The sequence below is a fragment of the Aphelocoma coerulescens genome, chromosome 1A (assembly GCF_041296385.1).
Source record: "Aphelocoma coerulescens isolate FSJ_1873_10779 chromosome 1A, UR_Acoe_1.0, whole genome shotgun sequence".
Lineage (NCBI taxonomy): Eukaryota > Metazoa > Chordata > Aves > Passeriformes > Corvidae > Aphelocoma > Aphelocoma coerulescens.
The window spans coordinates 77,115,205-77,128,217 of NC_091014.1; the positions used below are offsets into that span (position 1 = coordinate 77,115,205).

At 44.6% G+C, this 13,013-nt stretch overlaps 1 protein-coding gene across 2 annotated transcripts in view; it reads right to left on the minus strand.

Moving 5' to 3' along the window:
* The window catches only part of PTPRO (protein tyrosine phosphatase receptor type O), a 174,446-nt gene that overhangs the window by 138,983 nt on the left and 22,450 nt on the right, over nucleotides 1-13,013 (minus strand). Inside the window, exon 1 of one of the 2 annotated variants that reach the window (XM_069003567.1) lies at nucleotides 4,002-4,250. The exons of the other annotated variant lie outside the window; for it this stretch is intronic. Coding sequence (XP_068859668.1) covers nucleotides 4,002-4,217 — 216 coding nt within the window. The 5' untranslated portion in view covers nucleotides 4,218-4,250. Of the gene's footprint in view, nucleotides 1-4,001; nucleotides 4,251-13,013 lie in introns of those variants that run through there. 2 annotated transcript variants of the gene reach the window in all.

Genomic DNA, 13,013 nt, shown 5'->3' on the forward strand with positions numbered 1-13,013 from the left:
TCCATGAAAATGATGAAATGAGAGAGAACATGACCTGTAGAAGTTTTGGATGACTGTTCATAGGTTTTTTAAAAAGAAAAGTCTCTGCTTTTCCTGGGAGGATGATTTTCTCTCCCATATAGGCTGGACAGTGGTAGGAATAAAAGACTTTTACCTCTGGGCCTGTCCCATCATGGGGAGCCCTTACATTTGTTTTGCAAACAAAAATGAGCTGGCAAGATAGGTTTGGGGCTTTCTTTATTTTATTCTGACACTAGTAGAACATGATCATGAGGAATTGTCTCAATAAGAGTTTCAGCCACCATCTCTTGGAGACAGAAGAGATGCCAAAAGGACTCCATAACAAAATTCAAATTATGCGTTCATTGCTTTTCCCAGCAGGAGGAAACAGCAGTGACACACTGGGGATCTCAGCTGTGAAATCAGCCTCTCTCTTAAAAAGGTTTTTCCCACAGAAAAAGGCAGTATCCTGGTGGTAAGGCTTTTGCTTCAGGTTATTAACTGAAGATGTGGATATTCTTGAAAATTACACCAGTAGAAACACATTTCCTTTGTTGGGTAAGGCTGAGTAAAGTCTTACAGAACCTCAACCTCTGAATGTCTTGGTCTCTGTAAACCTGAATTGAGACCTCACTATGATGCCAAACTACAAAAAAATGCTCTAGTATTGGACAAAATTCTACCTTGCGGGACACAAAAAGTTGTCCTTGCTAAGAGAAAGAAAGAGGGTGTTGCTGATTTAAATGAAGAGGCTTATATAGGATTGATATACAAAGACCTCAGTCTCCTGGAAATAAGAGATGCATTATTCCACTTATAGAAAATTTTTCTGAAGAGTGTCATCGCTCCTATTTAGCCCAGACATGGGACCACTGTGACAACCAGGTTTCTCATTATTTTCCTACTGAGAGCCTTGCTGAGAACACCTTGGAGGTGTCACACGTGGTAAACAATGTCTCAGCATCAGCTTTGGCTTGTTCAAGATGCTTTTGTCTTCTAATTACACTCTACCTTCTCTCCCAGAAATAATACAATAAAGCAACCTTAAATATCCCAGGTGCAAGCTACCAACAGCATGGGACATCTGACAGGTCAGGGACATCATCCAGAGCAGAGCTTCAGCTGGCCAAGCTCAGTGTAGTCATGACTAAGGGAAGGTTGTTGGGTTGCAAATAGAAAAGATGGGAAACATAACATCAGTCACTGGAATGAGGGAATGTGTCTACTTTTTATTCTTATTTATTTAGCTGAAGTACAGCTTTTCCTTTGGGCTGTGTTCAGCCCTGCCTTTGCCACACCAAAATGAGATGATTACAGAGCAAGCTGCTGAAGACTCTGCCTTCCAGCCATCCTGACTGAAACAAACTGACAGAGAACGCAGACCCACTACAAAATGGCAATATTTTAAGAGATTCCTACAGCAGCTTGGTTGGAGTGTTCTCTGAAGCAAAATACACAGCCCTGCTCCTCTCACAACTACTGCAAATCCATCCTGGTGTCTGAGCTCACACACAATGCCTCCCTTCTGCTACTTTCTAAGTCAGCCATCACATAAGAAAACTGCTAAAGAAGGAGAATGGCAAAGGTTCACGATCACATTGCTGCATTTCCAAAAATAGTACTACGCTTCTACCCTGGAGCACAGAAAGCATTCACATCACACTCTGAAAGAGGGAAGGAAATCTTACTAGCCCGTGGGCAACCGTATCAGGCACATGGAACGCAGTGGGCAATACCCCTGTTTGACCTCCTCTTGTCACTGACCCTCCCAGCAGCCTCAGAGAGCACCAGGAGTTAGAGTAGGCACTATTTGCACCGTGAAATAACGAGAATTGGAAGACAAGAGAAGAGAAAATGTACTTTGAGCAGCTTTATCGCTTTGCAAAGTCTGCTGATGATTTTACAAATTGCCAGATGGGCATCAAGGCCACATCAAGCAGATTCAGCTTAGCAAGTGACATTTGGGCTGCTAACACTGGAACAGCAAGCACACAGACATCAGTTTTGCCTTCAGATTCGTCAGTTCAATGCCACTGCTTTCTCAACGAGATTAACTTCCAGGTGAAGCACCCATTTAATAAAGTGAGTCTGGTTAAGCTTAGTATTGCTTCAACAAGCTGGCAGAAGTAAACAGCACTAAACTGGAGAAATACCTCATTTTGAAGGGAGTTCTTTTCAATTATTTGTCACTGAAAAAATTACACAGAAGAATACTCAGTGAATTTGAGGCTCAGGAAAATGGTCCTGTTGTGGTGATGTGAAACAAGCAATGTTCTTGCTTCTCCAACTTCTCTCCTGTAACCACATGTACTTTGACTATCTTCTGAAGTCTCAGTTCTTTTATTGTAGTGTCCACTAATAATGCAAAGATAACTAATTACAGTGGGCTTGCTATCCAGCCAGTCATAATCCAGTCACACAGGGTGATACTGATGCACCTCTATCCGAAGCTGCAGCTTTACCTTCTCCTATGCTACAAAATTCTGCTAACACTCATCAGCTTTCTTTGTCCTCCCAGCCCTGGGTTTATTCAGCTGAGAAGTGATGGTTATTTTCCAACAGAATGAAAACCTGGGCCTCGTTTTTTTTTACCTTACCCAATTACTTGAAATTATTATTCATTTAATACAAATTTAAACTACCCACCTTCTGTCTTACTTTACCACAGCAGTGCTAGTAAAAGAAAAAAACACACCACATAAACATCTTCATTAACAAAAAAAAAAAGCAAGGACATAAACTAATGCACATTCTCTGATTGTGGGATAGAACAGGTACTTAAAACTGTGTGCACTTCTGTGTTTGTGAACAAACTAGAAACTTCATCTTTCTACTGGGCCATAACATCCACAGACCTACTGTCTTAATTTTTTTGTTGTTTTTTAAACTACCACATTCCACGGAACAAAATTTTGTCTGTATATTAACATTTTATCTTGCATAAATGTATGTTTCAGCAGTTATGAAAATGAGACAGCTGACAGTTGACTACTATATGTGAACAGATGCTGTGAAAGCTCCCCTTGAAATAGTTCTGTCAATGCAATGTCAATTTTAGAAGCGACACCACTGCTGTTCTAGGACATGATCCTGCAAACTCTTATTCACACAGGGAGTCCGGATGATTTCCACAGAACATTTACATTTATAAGGCTCTGAAAGGTCAGGTCCTTAGTCGCAGAGCTCTCCTTAACAGTGACTGACAAATATACAAGAAAGTTTTTAGTAGCGCCGAGCTCTGCTCTTTAGGGCAATGACATTTGCAGCCAGCAGTATTCACCTGGGCAGGACATACATTTTCTTTTGGAAGTTACACGAAGCATATTAAATACACTTAAGAAACCATTAAATGAGCTAAAGTGTCAAGATAAAAAACGTCATGTGAAACCAAGCTTGCGGTATTAGGCAGAACTTTGAAAAAATTAATCTGCCGAGAAGATGGGCTGAGGTTGAACACAGCACGGCGCCGATCAGAAAAAGAACTGTTCAGCTGTGCCACGATAAACCAAACACGATCCACCAGCCGCCCCTTTGTTAGCGGCATCTTCATTAGCGGCTGTCTGGCAGGGGAAAGGTACGAGGTGTTTGAGGGGAGCGGGCGGGGCAGCCCCGCAGCCGGGCGGTGCTGAAGGACAGCGCGGCGCTCCCGCCGCCCCCGGCCCGCGGGCAGCGCTCCCCAAAACGCCACCTCGCCCCTCTCTCGGCACCCCAAACCGGGCAACTTTGGAGGGGGCCGAGGACGGCGGTAAGCGCCGGCCCCGCTCCCTCGGGCTGCCGGCACTTTCGGGGGGACGTGGCAGAGAGAGGGAGCGCACCTCGCCCCGGGGCACGGCGCCCAGGGCTGCTCCCCGCCGCTCCCCGCAGCACAAAGCGGGGACGGCCGCGGGGAGGCGGAGCGGGCAGCGGGCCGTGCGCGGGCGCGGCGGTCCCGCCGGGCAGGCACACAAAGGCGGCGCGGAGGGGGCTCGGGGCCCGCACCCCTCCCCTTCCCCGGCACTTACCTTCAGCAACACAAAGAGCCAGAGGAGACAGGAGCGGGCCCCCGGGGCCCCCCGCCGGCGGCGGTCGGGCATTGGGGAGGACGGCGGCCGCGGCCCGCGGGGGCGGCCGGGCACGGGGGGCTGCTGCTCCTCTGCCCCCGGGACACCCGGCTCTGCCCCCCGCCTCCCTCCGCTCGGCTCCGAGCCGTGCCCGGCAATGGCGAATTGCGGCAGCATCAGGCGGCCGGCGGCAGCGCCGACCTCCCTTCCGAGCGGCGCATCCTGCCGCCCCCCGCCCCTTTTATTTGGGGTTTGGGGAGGGGAGGAGGAGGAGGAGGTGGAGAAGGAAGAGGAGGCGACGGCGGGTGGTGTCTCCCCTCCCAGGAGTTTGGGCGATCGCGCCGCTCGCCGGCTCCGGGAGCGCCGGCTCCTGGGCGGGGGCGGCAGCAGCCCCCGGCGGAAGGCGAGGGATGGGAGCCGGGAGATGGGAGCCGGGAGATGGGAGCCGGGAGATGGGAGCCGCCGCCCTCGGCCCCCGCACCGCTCTAACCCCGGCCCCCCTCTCCCCACAGCATCTCCTCCCCGCGGGCAGGAGCACAAGGCGGCGGGCAAAAAGGCATCCTCACTGCCGCTCCCCATCGAGCGCACCGACCCCTCCCCGATGTCTTTTTTCCTGCCCCGCCGCGAACAGGGGACAGAAATGCCGCCAGCATCCGCGGGGCCCGGCTGGTGGGGCAGGGAAAGGACCGGCCAGACCCTGCCCTGGGAGGCGGCTGCTGGGGCTACAGCTGCAGGAGCAGGAGCCCGTGCCAGGTACTGGCAGCAGACACAAGGCAGACGTCCCTGTGGCTGTTCTCAGGAGTCAGGTTAAGCGGGTGGTCAGCTCTTCACATGTTCAAGGTGCAGGGCTGAACCTGCAAGGGACGGAGAACTCATCCTGTCCCACAAGATACTCAGGGCCAGGGATGCGAGGGGTACACTGAGAAAAGCGAGGTCACCTCCCCTGTTGTGTCTTCCCCCCACATCCCACCCTGCAGTCCTGCAAGTTAATCCGGGCCATCTGCAAACACAAGCTATTCACCTTAGCTTAAGATGATGTCCCCAGAAAAAAAAAAAAAAACAACAAACACTTTGAGGAACCAAAACAAAACCCCAAAGTACTTAAACGTCTTCTCCGTCCGACCACCACGATGAAAAAAGTCTTTCCAAAATTAGAAGACTGCCTCAGAATCTGGTTTGTCACACACCACACTCTCACTCACACCGGTGTAAATTAGGATGCATCCTTGGTACCACAACCAGAGCTGTAACAAAGATCAATTCAAACAAAATAGGGTTGTAAGTGGAATAAAAATAAGTCTGGGGCATTAAACTTTAGAGCAACTTTAGATCTAGGTATAGTGCCATTTCTTAGAGTAAAGGGCCACCATCTCACTCTTCCTTAAAAAGATAAAGTAGTGGCTAAAAGTAGATTCTTGGGATAGTTTTCAGATTTTCTAGGTTATTTAGGCAAGATGAACTCTATGACAGTCTTGTGGGAATGTCCTTTAAACCGAACAATTACAAAGCTGTTTTCTAAGAGCACTGCTAAATTGGACAATAATGAATCTGTGTTTCAAAGCCCTGCCCAGCTTATACATGGCATATTTTTGATTTTCTTATAATTTGGACATTCAGTCAACAAAAGCTTGATTTCAAAGTGGCCAAAGCCAGAGAGGGATGTGCTTATTTTGTACTGAAATGGGCCCTTGAGCAAAGATTTGCCACACTTGATGGGGATTAATTCAGAAAGTGAAGGAGAAATTCACGTCCCATGTGGATACTGGCACAAAGCCTAAATTTAGAAATCCAAAAGGCAAATGCTATTCATATGTTCATTTATAAGAAGCTAGGGACATTGGAGACCTGCTCAATGCTACCAGTGAAGGATGCAGACCTCTATTGGGTACTCCCCACTCTGATAATGTTTGGAGCATTGTCTGAAATTGGTATGCAAGGGGTTAAGCATAGCTAAATTTCCTTCAGTACTCAGGTTTAGGATGAAGAGAGGTTATCTGAAAGACAAAGATGTGAATTTCTTCAGGAAATTAAAATTTCACCAGTATTTGAGTGCTGTAGATCAAACTTTAGGCTGGGAACCTCTTGTTTATTAGGCAAATTGAACTGAAACAGTCCATGATTGTTGTCCTTAAGAGTGTATTTTATGCATCTTTCTTCTCCAGTATTCCACTAATTTACAAATATTTAGACATTAAAAGGAGAATGGCATCAGCAAAGCTAAAGATTAAAGATATTTAAAAAGAAGGAAAAAAGGTATAAAATTCTAGTAGCATTTTAGCCTCAGGAAAACACTATGAGAATCAAAGAGTTAGAGTGAACAATAGCTGAAAGAAGCGAGAAACATTTCTGGAATTAAACCTTCAATAAAGTACCAAGATATTAAAGCATTCTGGTCTGGCTGTTGAAGCAGAGGAAAATACAAGCCAAGAGAATTCAAGGGTTGCATCCTCTTTAAGTTATGGGGCTCTAGCATTACTCAACTTTTTCACAAAGGACCGATGCTTTGAAAGATTCCAGTTTGTAAATAGAAACTAATCCTCCAGAAAGTGATAATTAGGTCTCATTAGTGTTTAAAAAAATTTTAAAAAAGGTGCTTTCTAGCAGCTGTTGAGAAGTGTGTTAGAGACAGGCAGTAGAATAGCACCTTGCAAGGAAAGCCCACACCCACACAGGGAAAGAATGCACAACGTGAGTAAAGCAAACAAGCAAAGATTGGCTCCAGGCTTTTTCAATGGATGAAACCTGGACAATCATAAAAAGCATTTCTTAAGAACACAAGAAGGTAGGACACGAAGGACGAGCAAAAGAAATTTTTTCTTTACTGAATCGGAGTGAAAAAAAAATACAGAGCAGAGGAAAAAAAGAAGAGGATCTATGAAAACAAAGGCAACCTTATTTGTTTCTAGAATCTAAACAATAAAAGCAGCGTGTCTATTAATAAACCAGCAAAGCTCTAAAAGGAGAGACAATGAGATATCTTTTATGTACTCATGGAGAAAGAAACAGGGTAATTTGTGTTTGCAAGAGGTCAGTTAGAGAAAGATACTGATGCAAGGATGTTTCAGAAGCTCCAGACATCCTTCAAGCCCCGATCCTCTGCTCAAAGGTACACCCTCAGTCAAAAGGCTTCCTCAGAGCTCTGTAACCCTCTCCATGAGCCCAGGGGGAAAGGAAGGAAGTATTCAGCAGAATACCTCACAAATGGGAGTTTCATTTATTTGGATGAAAAACACACAAGCACTTGAGAAAAATTTTAAAAGTAAAAATTGGCAAAAAAGTGCTCAAATGGGCAACACATTCTGGAGTCAAACACAGCTTTTTTGAATCAGACATTGTGATTTTGGTGATTTGAACTAAATGGTTTTTCCCTCTCTTGTTTGCATTCCAGAAACCTGAAAAAACCCTTCTTGGCACAGCAGAAGCTGAAACATCTTCCCAGTTACCAGGACAGCCCTATAGCAAGGAGTAAGTGAAAGCCCTGACCTTTGCATTTGTGGAGCTCCTGCAACACAGAGCAGCTCTCTGACCAGGGAGTCCTCCACTCCCCCAGCAAGTTCCCTTCACACACATAAAACTGACACGTGTGGATCTCTGCCACCTTTTCCCAGAATTCATCAAAGGTCATTTATGGCATTACAGAATATCCTGAGTTGGAAAGGACTCATAAGGACCATCGAAGCCCAACTCCTCCATTACAGCATGGATACATGACAAGACCACATTGCATTACAAATATCTCTCATTTTTCCTTTGGGATCTGTCCTAAGCATCTACTTGGAAGGCATCCTAATTTTTTCTTGGTCTATGACAAACTCTGGGCTGCAGTGGGTACCTGTCAGAGCAGGCTTAAGGGACTTTGGTTCTTTCTGAATGAGCCTGGCAGAATCACAGTGAAGCAGAGAATTTAGAGCAGAGGGGCCTGACAGTGAGGTGCATAACATGGTCTTATGATGCAGGGTCCTGTCTCTACTCACTAGATTTACTGTAAAAGCTGGGCAGGAATTATTTTCTGGTGCACAGTATGCAGGAACATGATAAAGTATTTCAAGGCATTATAGGACACAGCCCTAGAAGACAAAAATGGTTTAAAGAAAATCCTCTTGCATTTTAAGAGCACCACCTACAAGGAAGACTCCACATCAAACACACAGTTTCAAGAGCTTCTCAGGTATCTCATCAACCCCTTGAAGCTTGTGTTAGTTACAATGCTAGAGCTTTACCTTTATTTAATGACCTCATGAATTAAAACACTGGTGGTTGCTTTAATCAGCGATTTAATGAATGTATCATCATAACTAAACGAGTATTAATTACCATATACCACCCTTGATTATCAGAGAAAAATAGAAATCAAGATGTTTTGTGGTTTCAAATGTTACTCTAAGTGTTCGTGCTGGTAGCTTACGTGGACTTGATTTAAGGTTTGTGGTAAATTCTTCCCTTACCCCTGAAAACCCCTAAGCAACATTCTGTCAGATCTACCAACTTTGCCTGTCTGAGGGAAAAAAGCTGTAAATTAGCATTTATTTCTACTTGCAGTATAAACCCAGATTTATATGAAGCTTTACAGGCCTCAGCAAGTCTGGATAAACATGGCATGAAAGGAGTTTTATAAAAAAAAACCCAGCCTAAGAAGAAGTCATCCTGGTCCATGAAGTTTTTGAAGCAAAGCTATTTTTCAGTGACAAATGCTCTGATGAAAATAAAGTGTGGTTCCTTCTTAAATGTATTCTCACCTAAAGCCCTTTCATTTCAATGACAGCAATGGATAAAACAATAACAAAAACAAGTGCAAAGGGTGGCTAGAATAATGTACAAGGGGTGGCACTTACGTGTTCAAGTGCAAATTTATCTTCGATTTCAGTTTGATAAGTATGGGCCCTGTGACTTTTAAAAGTGTGTCCCACAGCCCCCTTAACAAACAAGTTGTCAGGTTTTTTCCAAATCTGTCTTTTCATAACAAGAATGATTGACACACTTCAGATGTGCACCCTGATCAGCTTCCAGACACTTATTAGTCTCTCAGTGCAGGAGAAGCAGTGAACTATTCTGCAAAAGGTCATTTCCCTTTTTAAAGTAGTCAGAAACCTGTCTTTGACATTGAATCTTTTCCTCATAAATAAGCATAGGAAAGATTTTTGTCTGATATTTCGTTCCTTCAGCACTGTGCAGTGTTCACTGAAATCGGGTATGGAGAGGCACTGAGTTGGTTTGTGTGGGGTTTTTTTTCCAGAAGGGAAGCAGTAAACATACCCATAAGGCTGGTGAGATTATTTAACATTTAACCAGTGTATGCCACGTTCATTTATCTGTCCTATGGTATCTGGATGCTACAGGATGCCTGAGAAACAGCTCAAGTTCTGTGAACAGAGTTCTATATAAAAAAATATTCATATATTTACCTTTCTAGTGAGCTATTAAGTATTTGGCCAGCCCTGCCTGTTATCAAGAACTGTCTCTTTTACAGTTCTCCCTCAGGTCTCAGCAGACATGGTTGATAAAAATGAAAATAAATCACTGCAGTTTCTAACTGTTCTTATTTTGTATTGCACTCTCAGTGTTTCCTTCCAGATGCAACTTGCTTCTTCATTTTTGTCTATGATCTAAGCAGGCCAAAGGCACACTCGCACTGGGGAAAGAGGGAGGGTGGGACTTTCTGACTGTCTTTAGCAACTTCTACAGCCATATAAGTCAAAAAAAGGGGGAAAAAAGGGGTATATCTTTCTGGGAGGTAATCCTCAGTGATTCAACTGTACTTTACATTGCAGAACCATCTGGGCTTTTTATCAAAAAAAGAAAAAAAAAATAGGAAAAATATCCAGAAGAAAAATTGGGCTCCAGTCAGCCACAGACTTTAGCACCTTTCACCTCTGAAATATACTGACTTCCTCTGACCCTCAGAGGCTCTATTGATTCACAGAAATCTGAGTCATAGTTACAGGAAACATTTCTCTCCCCAGAAATTTACAGTAGGAGCTGAAATTTTGCACAGATAACATCCCTTTGTTCCCTGGCATCTATGCTGAGTTTTTTTTCTCTTTCCCCATGGTATGGGGGTACCATATCCTGATACAAATCTGCATGCCTTAAACCAGTGCCTTTTCACTCCCATTTCCCAAATGGCATCACTGAGCAGCCTTTTTTACTTTAGAAATAGTCTTTTTCTATGCAAAGATATTATTTGCTTCTCCGTGTTACTTCCCAAACACAGGTATTGAAGCGTTTTTCAAAGGAGTATCTGCCCCCCTGACTGTGCAGGTGAGGGAAGTGTGTAGCTCATGTGCTGTGTGGTGTCAGAAAACCCCAGCTGATCAATCAGGCAACAACACCTGACTAAAGCAATCGGTCACACCGTTTGATTAATTGTAGCAATTACTGGGCACTCAGAGTAAACAATTTCAAAAGCAACCCCGTGTGGAAAGTGGGCCTGCGGCTACGTGAGGATGGGGGAAAGCACTTGAAATCATAAATGTATTCATAAAAATCCCATTTCATTCACTAACAATTTACTTCCTAGGGGGTGAATTTCATTCAAAGGAGAGCAAGAAAAGAGAAGATTCAGCAAATATATTATTGGCACAGTCAGGTATTCTAATCACCGAGGAAAGCGGGTTGGAAGGATTTAAGAGAATTTTACCTATTATATGGAAATAGCACGAAAATCTGTAGATTTACCAGCTAAGGCAGAAATGTTTGTTATTTAATTTCAATCTTTACCTTTTCAAAATCTCGAGGGTCAAAAAGACTGTTAAACACAAAGAACAGAATGATGCATGATTTTTTTTTTTTTTTTCATTTCTGCCTTCCTGTACATTATATGTGGGCTCATTCCAAGAGTAGGAAGGGAAAAAAAATCTTTTTGAAACATAAGTGTTAGAACATCTCTATAGAATTGCCCCTCCATTTTTAGACCCACTACACACCTATTTGGAAGATGTTAATTAAAAATAGCCCACTTTCCTTTTTCATGATCGTCTTTCACAGTCTACCCAGTTTACATAAATTAGCACACTCATATGTCAAATACATCAATTATGAGCTAACACACTCTCACACTAATAGGATTTGCATTTTTTTACTCCAGCAGACATAGGCTGCCTTCTTTTTTGGAAAGTAATCTCACAGCGATGGATAGGATCCATCAGCCAACTGTGTCTTCCAACGCAGCTTTCACCTGCAGGAATGATCCTTCACAGTCCATAGAGAAAGAGCTGGGTGTGAAAATATGCCAAGCCCATGGTTTGCTGTGCCTACCCTGATATCTTGAACGAGCCTTTAAATGAGAAGAAAGCCAGCAGACCTGAGCAAGGCAGCCAGGTGGCTGTGCTGTCAGGGTGAGTTAGCAAAAGCTGAGCCCTCAGCTGAAACCAGCACAGAATCACAGAATGAACTAGGTTGGAAAAGACCTTTGAGATCATCAGGTCCAACCTATGGCCTAATCTAACATCTCCTCTTCAACTAAACCCCGGCACTGAGTGCCACGTCCAGTCTTTTTTTAAACACGTCCAGGGACGGTGACTCCACCACCTCCCTGGGCAGACACACCAGCGCCTCCTTTTCCAATGGAGAAGCTGAAATGTCAAATGGGGTGAGCATGAGTCCCCTGAGCACATCTGCAAGCTTCTGGCCCCTTGGACCAGCAATGCCTGCCGGTACATGTGTCCACTCTGCACCCAACCCCACCAGGAGGATGCCAGGCAGCTTCGTGTCCACCACCAGCCATTGAGCATCACCAAGGGTCACCAGCAGGTGACAGCTCACTCTGCCTGGGCTCTTAGTTACTTTTCCATGACCAAAACGTATTTTCAATCAGCCTGTTTGCCTAATTCTGGAGGAGGACAGAGGACAAGACCTCCTGGCAGTGACATTGACCCAGGTAAGATGGGGACAAGCTGAGGGAGAAGCCAAGTGCCTGTCCTCTCCCCATGAAGGACACTCCTGCTGGTGTCCTTACCCGGTCCCAGTGGGAGCACAACAAAAGCTATGCCCACCTCAAGCTCAAGGTAGGATAACAGATAAGAAGACACACATGGCCCAAACTGAGTGCAGGTATCAACCTAGTAAACTAGGGGGTTTTATTTAGTCATGGAGTTCCTGTGTCCTAAAGGAAACCATCTGATGCTCTGAGTTCACTACAAGGCAGAAAGGATTTTACAAGGAAGAATTCCCACTGATTCTGAAGAGAACCCAAAGTTTGAGCTGACAAAGACTAAGTAACATATTGTCTTCTGCCCTGACCCACATGGTCCTTACAGGGTGGCATTGAATTCTGCTGAAGGAGTGTGGGGAAATACTGTACTTCAGAGGCATGTCAGAGCCTCGAGACTACCAGTGGCAAAAAAGTAAAAATCCATCACTGCTAGCAGTGTGCAAAAGAGTGCCTACATTAGCTTAGCCAAGGTTATCAAACCCATGACAAATATGGGGTGCACTTTCTTATGCTTCCAGACAACCCACAAATCTCAAAGTGCCAAATGAACTAAATCGCTATGAAATTAGAGTCATACAAAACTACATGCAACAATAAAACCCAGAACAATCTTCATTTCCATGGCGTTTTTGTCATAATTAAAAATATTCATAGAGCTTTACAAAGCATGAAATTACCTTGGCATTTCCATATCACAGAGTAGAACCTTGGCATTAGCTTGGGGTGAAGCTCTGGAGCCCTGGGAGGCTGCACATCACACATCAAACAGGCATCTACAGAGCTGTTCAAACGCTTGCCCGGCGCCTCGTAAAACCGGGGGCGGCTACGGCATGGCTGGAGTGGCCCAGTGCTTTTGGACAAGACAGCTCTGACATTCTCTGTCAGCTTAGGAAAGCTGCACAAAGCAGGAGGTAGATCAATAGCGTAGAAAACATCAAAATGACATTATGGGGACTTTGAGAGAGGTAATGTGTTTCCAAGCCTAATAGCTTCAGCTGCAATAATTAAATGTGGAGCTGTGCGCAGGCTGTGCGTGGCAACAG